The sequence below is a fragment of the Marmota marmota genome, unplaced genomic scaffold, assembly GCF_001458135.2.
Source record: "Marmota marmota marmota unplaced genomic scaffold, marMar, whole genome shotgun sequence".
NCBI classification, from domain to species: domain Eukaryota; kingdom Metazoa; phylum Chordata; class Mammalia; order Rodentia; family Sciuridae; genus Marmota; species Marmota marmota.
This window is the reverse complement of record NW_026000093.1, coordinates 10433595-10444188: the sequence shown is the minus strand read 5'-3', so window position 1 is coordinate 10444188 and position 10594 is coordinate 10433595. Positions and strand designations below refer to the sequence as shown.

At 34.2% G+C, this 10594-nt stretch overlaps 1 protein-coding gene across 4 annotated transcripts in view; it reads right to left on the bottom strand.

Annotated features, from left to right (window-relative positions):
• Positions 1-4387: 4387 nt before the first annotated feature.
• Ubxn2b (UBX domain protein 2B) overlaps positions 4388-10594 on the bottom strand; it is a 28233-nt gene continuing 22026 nt past the window's right edge. For 2 of the 4 annotated variants that reach the window (XM_015485811.2, XM_015485812.2), the window contains one exon: positions 6263-9974. In XM_015485811.2, the coding sequence (XP_015341297.1) occupies positions 9812-9974 (163 nt within the window). In that variant the 3' untranslated portion in view covers positions 6263-9811. Of the gene's footprint in view, positions 4411-6262; positions 9975-10594 lie in introns of those variants that run through there. The other 2 variants (XM_048782935.1, XR_007340547.1) reach the window with 2 other exon arrangements.

The window sequence follows — 10594 nt, the reverse complement described above, 5'->3', positions numbered from 1 at the left end:
GTGGGTGGGGGGATGGGGGTAAAAATACATGGCAGAATGAGATGGACATCATTACCCTAAGTACATTTTTAAAGACACGAATAGTGTGAATATACTTTGTATACAACCAGAGATATGAAAAATTGTGCTTTATATGTGTAATATGAATTATAATGCATTCTGCTGTCATATATAACAAATTAGAATAAAAAATTTAAAAAGATGCCTAGAAAACTGATAAAACACATTATGCCTGTTTCCAGAGACCATGGCATGTGAGTAAAACAACTGACTCACTCTGAAAGTGGGTGGCACCATTCAATAGACTGGGGACCTGGGAGAAAAAAATATTGGAAGGGAGAATCTCAAATACATGTGTATACTAGATTCTTTTTTTTTTTTGATTGAATAGATGTTTTTATTTTAATTCAATAAGCAAATTAAGATTGAGTTTCTAACTGTGAGCAGTATTTGTCTCCCTACAATATGGGTACAATATGTTATGTGTGAGATCTTGTGTTTCTGGTTAAAAAGGATATTCCTTTTATAAAGCAGATAATACTAGATTCTTCTTGAGTGGATATTTTGGTTTTAGTTTAGTTTTGTTTTAGCCGTAGATCATGCACTTCATAATCCAGACTCTTTGTGGATTTGCACCAGCCACTCTCCAGGGGGCTTATAGACCCTCAGCTTTGGACTGGAACTGCATCATTGCTTCCTCTTGTTCTGAGGCTTCCAGAATCTTGGACCAAACATATACTGATTTCACCAGCTCTCCAGCCATGGAGGAACTACTGAATCTCTGGTTAAATCACACAACACACAAATATGAATGTGTATACATATCTACACACACATACATATTTTGTTTCTTGTGGCCAACCCTAATAAATTAGGTGGTAGAAGCATAATGAGGAATTTAGGACATTCAACTAATATCAATTCTCATTTTGCAATTCTGCTGTTAATAGCTGCTAATAGGCCTGGTTTTGGTAGAGGAAAAGGTAAATATCATAGTAGAATTTACTATGGTGAGATCTGGTATCTGCAAAGTTAGAAAAGAACCAAGAATTGAAATCTTGAGAAATTGGAATTTAGTAGAAAAATACATAAGGAAGGGATATAGCATGAATAAAAACAGGGAAATGGGCACAGTAAATTTTATGACAGTGCATTTCAGTGCAGAATGTATTATTGAGGGGGTTGGGCTCAGTGGGACACCTAAAATGTTTTCCAGGTAGATGGTCAGTGAACAGTCCATTCAATGATGAACTTCCATGTAATGTTTAATGGGAAATATTTATGCTGACAAAAACCCAAGGCTTACTATACACACACATCAATACTTTTACAAACTGACATTATTACATTTCTAAAAATGCTAAATCATGGTTAGCCAAGTATCCTTATCTATATTGCAGGTCACATGAAGCTTTGCTTAGTGATAGTGTCATCTGGGTCATACCTACTTCTAATTTAAAAAAAAAAATAACTTTGATTCTCTGTTTATTAAAGCATCTAAGGGAAAGATATTGATAAAATTCTTTCCCAGTATTTATGCTCCCCCTGGTGGAGATAAGGATAAATAACCAATGTTCCATATCCTGATGTTAATATATCAAAGGTAACTATTTAATTTTGCTTTAATAGGGGCTGTGACTAACAGTGCTTGTGACCCTAATTATTTATTGACAGATGATAACATCTTAAAAATATCCCACACCTTTCTTCACTGCTATTACCTGATGTGGCTACTCTCCCATGTACACATATTTGTAGGCCGAAGCACAATTCTTCCTTTGCCTCACATCCTCAGATGTTGTATAAGATTCAAGTCATATTGTACAAATGTACTATTTTTGATATTTCTGATTTATTCCCACCAATATCTGATGTAGTAATCTCTTTTCAGGCTTTCATTGACTAAGAATATAGAATTCTTGTGGTAGAACAATGTAAAAATAGAATTTGGTATTCCATATCTCCATTTAAAAACAGACATAATGGTCTAGCAGCATTAATGTCAGAACCTTTTGAGTATTCTTTTTCTGTCACATCATTCTTGATGAATGAAGTTACTATTATAGGTTGGAAAAGAAGAACAAAAATGTAAACATTGAATAGAAAACTTTAAATAAAGCACTAAAATGTATTAGAACATGGCTCACAGAAGTTAAATGGACAAAACTGATGAATCGTCTAAATCAATATTTCATCTGAGGATATTTTCTACCATATTTGCTAGAAACCCATTTTATTACATTCTATAAAATGAATATCACAGTACCTGTGTATACTAGAGATTACTATTAGGAAATGAGAAAGATGTTGATGTTGGGGCTTAGAACACAAGTCTGTCACTTTGGTAGGCTGAGTACTTTGAGTTAAAGGAGACTGCAAGGCCCCAGAAGCTTCCTCAGAGGCAAGGTCTCTGACTCCCGACTCCTGTTCACACTAGGCTTTTCTTCTTACATGTTTTAGGATAAAGTACTTATTGTTACAAGGAAAGTGCCCATTGAGTCAGAAAACATTTGAAGTCATATTTAGAAGTTTAGAAGTATATGGAAGCCAGAGTACCTGCCTAGAATTTCCTGGGGTTCAATTCCCAGTACTTAAAAAAAAAAAAAAAAGGAAAAAATGTATATGAACACAGAAAATCCATGAATAATGCAAGAAAAGAATGGGAAATGAAAGCTTATGCATTGGCTGGAGATTTAAGAGTATATAAACAAATCCCCCCCCCCCCCCAAAAAAAATCACCCTCATTACTAACTCCTACATACATAAGATTTTTATATATTTTGACATATATAAGTAAGCACTATTGTTTAAAGTAGGAAGAAAGATGAGAAAATACACTTTTTCATATACTTAAATGCAATTAGCTAACTAAAATCTGAGGTTCAGGACCCATGTGTATTAGTAAAATTAGGGGATCTATTTGTAGGTATGAAATAAAAATTGAACACATTTATTTAAAAACTTCTAGAAATGCAAACTTTTTAATATTATTTTCAATAATAGATTTAAATACTCTTAACTTAAAAACTAACTTAGAGAAGAAAAAAAGTTAGTTTATGAATAATCCAGTGTCCTTTACGCATGAGGTCAGATAAAATTAATGCACATTGCATACTCTTTGGGCTATGGAGATGACCCAGAATCCAATCAAACCTCTTTGCCATTTTCATTACATTAAATACAAAAAGACTAAAACAAACACAAAAATACAAAATGATTAAGATGTTTGTGGATATAGTTCTGTATTAAAAATCACTTCTTATTTCAAGGATTGCACCTAGAGAACCCCTGATGTCTTAGAATATAAAGGTTTAGTGTGATTTCTAATGTAAAAAATATTTGAGATTTATATTTATTGTAAAAGGAAATCTATGGAAATTTAGCACTGGCTGAACAGTTTATATAAAAGGTACTCTTAAGAAATATCAAAGTTAAGAGTTTTATGACATCATTTTTTTTTTCTGAAAAATAATCCAAGAACACTGAAACTTACGCATGTTTGCAGACATTCTTATCTGTTTATAAAGGTTATTTGGAAATCTGTAACTTCAGTCATTTCTGCCGCCTTTGCTTGAGTGGAATATTGCATAATGGAGTTAATTTAGAGAGCAAGAACAATATATAACGAAAGTGAGAGTATTCTTTCTAAGTTCAGCCAAATTAATAGTAGCCAAAGTCAACAGCTCCTCAAAATGGGTTCATTTCAGAGTCATGAGTTCCATGTGATTAAAACCTCTAATTTAGTCTCATTACTTTCTGTAGCTTTTCAATTTTAAAAATTGTATACTCTCAATTTGCTGTGGTTAAATTTCATTAACCCCTCCTTCACATTCCTGGGATATCTGTAGTAAAATAACAGATAAAAAATGTGGTATTAATTCCAAACTAAAATACCAATGTCTAAAAATGTTAAATTATTTGAAATTATTTTGAGTAGCTATTATACAGTCTAGCACTATATTACCTACATAAAGAAAAAAGAAAAACCATACTGTGTGCAATTAGATTACATGACAAGTAACCAGCATAACTTTGGTTATTTCAGAGTAATCAAATAAGAGATACTAAACAGATTAAGGTATTTCCATTACATCTTCCTTAGAGTGGTACTCTGTCTCCACGTCTAGAATAACATCACTTATCACAACTGGCATGCATAAATCTCAGGTATTTCACACACTGTTGGTTCTTCATGAAGACTTTCCATAATTGTTTTCACCTAATACTATCGTAAAGAACTGGCAGGACACTTCATTGACAGCTGCCGATGATACTACTCTGGCAAATGAATTGAGGCGGACACTTCCAGAATCTTTTCATCTTCCTCCTTTTAAAACCCAATCAAAATGTACAATGGGTCTGGGGTGTAGTCCAGTAGTAAAACACTTCTCTGGCTTCTATCCTCAGCAGCTTGCAAAAAAAAAGAAAGAAAGAAAAAAAGAAAAGTTTTCATCAACTCTGTTGGCACTATTCTGAGTTTCTCATCTTAAAAACATATTCTTGGGCTGGCGATATGGCTCAAGCGGTCGCGCGCTTGCCTGGCATGCGTGCGGCCTGGGTTCTATCCTCAGCACCACATACAAACAAAGATGTTGTGTCCCCAAAAAATGAAAAAAATAAATAAATATTGAAATTCTCTCTCTTTCTCTCTCTTAAAAAAATATATTCTTTCACTATCCAGAGGGTTCCATTTTTCATTTGCTGATTTATTATCAACCATTAATGCATAGTGACTCTTATGGCTTAGGGCTAAGATACTGCTTGTTGCTTTAAGGATACAGCACTAGATAAAAACAAAGTCCTTGTTCTCTTAGAATCACTTTCCCAGAGTTTGGCAGAATGGGAAGAGGGCAGACAGGAACAAAAGTTAAGCAAATTAAAATGAAAATATCAGGTATTAATAACGATAAGGAGCAACAAAGAGAGACAAGGAATGACTTAAGATTGAAGCATCAAAGGAGGTTTCTCTTAAGAAGTTGCATTTATTAAGCTGAGCTCAGAATGACAAACTGTAATAACAACTGACATTTATCACAATATGTTGCCGGAAATGTAAAACCCTGTAGGTAGCCCCTCAGTAAATGATAAATTCAGTTATCTCTAAAATATGTACTCCTTATGAAAGTGAATCACATGCTTAATATTAAAGAATATAGTCAAACTAGTTTGAATTGCTATCTACACAGTATTTCGAACACTAACATCTAACACTATGAAAATTTAGAATAAGTTTTCAAGGGTGAAAAATCCCTCCTAGTCTCAATATTATGTATTGTATAAAAGCATATATAAAACATCGTATTTGCATATAATTTTATTACATTAATAAAAATGACCATCTTATCCCACGGAATGTTGAACCTGATATAAATCTGTAAAAAGAATGAACATTTCTTTAAGATATTACTTCATCTTACTACCTTTACTCAGAAACCCAAGACCCATTTAAAAATTCCAGGCTACTGCCAGCAGGACTTCCACTTATTCTCAACTATGCTTGAAATTTTACTTTTAAGCCTGATATCTGAATATCTGCAGTACTTATTAAGTTTCTACTTTTTAATTAACAGATTCCTATAGAAAACTAAGAACTACAGTTTTTACTATTCCTGATTATAGGATAAAAATGACAAAACCTATTAGCATTTAAAGAATCAAGCCTTTTCCCCAAAGATGAAACTGAAAAATAAAATGGGAAAGATATTAAATATAGAAGCCACAATGGACATCTTATAATTATGTTCTAAAAGGTACACTGAAAATTACACTATATAGGTACAGAGATCACAAACCAAAATGTCAATACAGAGACATCAAATAAAAAGTACATGCAGCACACATTTTGAATACTCTATTCTGAACAGCAGAGTGAAAAAAAGTCACTGTCTTAAATATCTTCTCGAACTGTAGGCCATTTTCACCAGTGCTATGGTGCCACTGTAGGTAGAGAAGTCATAGAAGAACAAGAAAGAGAATTGTGTGAGGAAATATGGCACTGGTCCCACACTTTACTCTCCTACCCCTCTTTTGATGTTGCCTAATAAAACACTCCTTAATTCAATGATTTACCAACAGAAAATGTATTGTATAGCTAATTTAAGTGTGGAAACTTTAAGTTCACGCAAAGGAGATCCTTCTCTGCCCTCCAAAAATACAGACAAAGCACAATTAAATCACAGGAAGTTACTCACATTTAAAATCATCTAATCAATTACTCGACCAGAACTGCAAATCAAAGAAACTGTGAAACATTTTCAAAAGCTTTCAGTGATAACATTCTTTATTGGTATACCCACATTTCAAACTTTTAAATTATATATATCATGCAAAACTGTCTCACATTTGTCTAATTGTTCATTTTATTGTGATGATCTTTTTTGAGATGATTATACATTTTAAAGTTATAATGACTGTGATAGTAAAAATAATACAGGAAAATGACTCTGAGTGAAATAAAACACTGCAGCACATGTGAAAGTATTGTTCAAACGTTCTATACTTAATTCTAAAGTAAATCTACTTTGGAAGACTATTATACACAAAAATGGCAGTTATTTTTATATGTACATCTATAGGCACTCCACGTAACTGATAAGAAATCAGAAGGAAATCTGAAATAATTTTACAAGGTTTGTTTATTTTTTCCCCCGTTTTGTTAATCCAAAACAGGGCAATGCCCTTTTATTTAAAAAGTTTATTTTTGTTAGGCCTGGTGGCATGCACCTATAATCCCACCTACTCTGGAAGCTGAGGCAGGAGAATTGCTTGAGCCCAGGAGTTTGAGGCCAGCCTCCCAACATAGTGAGACTTGTTGTCTGAGAGAAAATAAACTCATTTCTTGTTTCCTTAGGAAGATAATTTTGCTCTATTTAAAAGTGAGTTTTTTTCCCCCTGATAGTATTTTTGAATTTGGACTCTTATTATTTATGTTATTTTTAATAAGTGGAAAGGAACATGGCTTCCTATTGTAGCAGAGAAACTTAGGAAGAATCTTCTTCCTCTATGAGACACTGAGAAGAATTCTCTGAAGGGACAGATTCAATACTTTGATCCTGCAATAGTTCTAGTAGCACTCCCAAGATTAAAACCTCTACCTAGCTCACTCCTTGAAATAACCAGTGATCTCAGGGAAAGGTGACTCTCAAATCTCTCAGAAACACATTCAAGTCAACTGGCAGTGCATATATACCTGAAAGTGGAATGCTTTTTGGTAGCAGGTAACAAATACCAAAAAAGGTAGAAATGGCTTTAGAATTAAGCAGTGAGTAGCGGCTGAAAGAATTGTGAGGAACGTGACAGTAAGAGCCTCATTTGTATTAAACAGATCGTTCACAGAAATCTGGAAGTTAATGCAAAGGAGGGCTTGAGGAAGTTAAGAGGCTTGGTAGTGATTTAGGTATTCTCTAGGGTGAATAGCTAAATTGATTGAGAATAGATTATTAGAAGAAATAATTTATGAACTATAAACTTAAACATTTAGTTATTTCCAAGCAGATCAGAAGATCTGATCTGCTTTCTTCCTGCTGATTGTAATCCAATGTAAAAGTAGACAGATAAACACAAGGAATCTAGGCCTGGATGACTTAGGAAATTCTCAGCCTATCCCACTGGCAAGACACTAAAATTAAGCGAGTCGTTGTCAGGAAAGCCTGCTCTACAGAAATATAAGGGTGTGGCTATATAACATTTTGCTGATACCCCAGAAAAATCAAGAGGTGAGTATTCTATCACACAGAAGGTTCTCTGAAGACATTAAGGGTGTGACTCACAGATTTCAATTATTTCAGGAAAAGCTAAAAACAGAGATGAGACTATTCAGGAAGATGTGTGGAGGAGTCTTCTATCTAATGGAGCTCCACAACATATGCAGGAAGCCCACAAGTTTTTGACAATATTATACCATCAGAAAGTCTGCCATCTTAATCTGAAAGGTATAGAATATGACATTAAAGAAGGAACAAACAAGGTGATACAACTATTCAGCTGCTAACATGTCCTAGTTTTGAGAAAAGGAAAGATGATGAGATGGAGTCACAAGCCTAGAGGACTGAGCTATGAGTCATACATTAATCCCAGGCCATGAAACCTAATGGAGTGTGCCTGACTGGATTTATAAACTGTTGCTCCAGCGGCTCCTTTCTTCACTCCATTGCCTGTTTTCTGAATAGGAGTTTAACTGTTATTCTACAGCTGTCCTGCCATAACAATTCAGAGCAGATAATTTCTAGGTTCAAAGGTGGAAAGGAATTATGGCCTAGGAATCATACCCAGATCATCTCCTATATTTAACTTAGATAATTTAAATGAAACTTGGGTTTTGAGCTGGTGAAACCCAAGTAATACTGTAGACTCTTGAGTTGATGTTTTAATAGGCTGAAAATTTTGAGCACCTCTGGATGGGGAGATTTTTTACATGGAATGGATGTGAATCTTTGAGAGAGGCATAAGACTAACTTGTCTCCTCCATTTTCACGTCTTAATCCCCAAACATGTGAACATGTAACCTTAAATGGTAAAGGCGACTTTGTAGATATGATTACTATGGTTCTTAAGATGGGGGAGATTATCCCAAATTATCTGGTTGATCCAGTCTAATCACACAAGTCTTTAAAATCAGAAAAGTGTTACAGGCCATTGTCAAGAGAGATGCAATGGTGCTGGTTTTTAAAATGACAGAAGGGGCCACAAGCCAAGGAATGCAGGTGGACTCTTGAGGCTGGAAGGCTAAGCAAATGACTTGCTTCTAGAGTCCTCTCAAAGGAATGAAGCCCTGCCAGCACTTGATTCTGACATAGGAAGACCATGCTCATTTATCTATAGAATTAAAAGATACCACATCTGTTACTTTAAACTATAAGTTCTATAATTTGTTATGGCAGCAATATAAAACTAACCAGAAGTGATGATCAAAGGTGAAGTGGCATCTGGGAAAAAGAAAAGCTTTCTCCTCATTCCTAATGTAACTTTCCCCATTTGGGAAGTACCTGGCTTCAGCAGAAATGGCAAATATTTATGGGGCTAATTCTTTAGATTCAGTCTTATCTGACTAAATTTATATTCCTGTATTTATAGAGTAGGTTTTTTTTCTTTTTTTTTCCTGGAGTAGAATACATTCTGGATTGAGCACTTAACAATAGTATTTAGTTGATCCCCTAGAAATATCTGTTGAATGAATAAATGAACATGATCAAGTCAGGCTCTGGGAGAGATTATAATTACTTGATTTTAAAGTGCTGCTTACTATATCTTCTCAAAAACCAATGACTTACAAAATACAAGGAAAAATCATATTTTGTAATACTACCAATATAGCTAAATCAGTTAACTAAAGGAATGTGTAAAACCTTAATAGGAGAAATAATTATATGATCAAACAATTTCAAAATCAGAATACAGATACTTTCAGTATATATTAAAGAAAAATTTCAACTTATTTATCAAAAGAATTTTTAATGACTATTGGTCACTGCTGCATCAAGAAAATTCAGTGTGAATTTCATCAATGTGTTTATCAAAAAGGGGTTTTGTTCATTTTCTCTGCAAACAAATGTTGCTACATTAACACTGGGCATGTAACAAACAGGTTTGCCTAGGAATTTAAAAACTATCAACAGAAGACAGCCCTGCAACAAACTCAAGATCTATCCCTAGTCCAAATTCATCTAAAGGCTGGAAGATAGAAAAACAATAAAACCAAAACTTATCTGTAGAAATAATAAAAAAATTTGGTTGTCTTTATGCTGGGAGTAGTTTTCTTATTAATATGGCACATTAACTATTCCTATATGCTATTGCATAGACAGCAGCAATATTATTTTAGTTGCTGGAGTATCACAGTGTTAAGAATATCTGCTTCTTGTAGTGTCAGGCTTTCATCTGTCAGCACTTTATTTGGAAATGAAGTCACCAGAATGAAGTCAAGAGTTGCAAATTCAGGACGGGACTGTATAATAAAGTTCCGAACATCTAGTATCCTAAAGAAATAAGATAAAAATAATTTGTTATAGAAAATGCATATTTTCATGCAAGCTATTAGCTACAATTATATAATCATAATAAAAAATTACATAATTCCAACTGTGATTTAAACATGCTTTGGAGTGAGATGGTATCTTAGGGTGGTTTTGATTTGCATTTCTCTGACAGCTAGAGATGGTGAGCATTTTTTCATGTACTTGTTGATTGACTGTATGTCCTCCTCTGAGAAGTGTCTGTTCAGGTCCTTGGCCCATTTGTTGATTGGGTTGTTTGTTCTCTTATTGTCTAATTTTTTGAGTTCTTTGTATACTCTGGATATTAGGGCTCTATCTGAAGTGTGAGGAGTAAAGATTTGTTCCCAGGGTGTAGGCTCCCTATTTACCTCTCTTATTGTTTCTTTTGCTGAGAAAAAACTTTTTAGTTTGAGTAAGTCCCATTTGTTGATTCTAGTTAGGAAGTCAAACAACAACAAGTGCTGGCGAGGATGTGGGGAAAAGGGTACACTTGTACATTGCTGGTGGGACTGCAAATTGGTGCAGCCAATTTGGAAAGCAGTATGGAGATTTCTTGGAAAGCTGGGAATGGAGCCACCATTTGACCCAGCTATTCCCCTTCT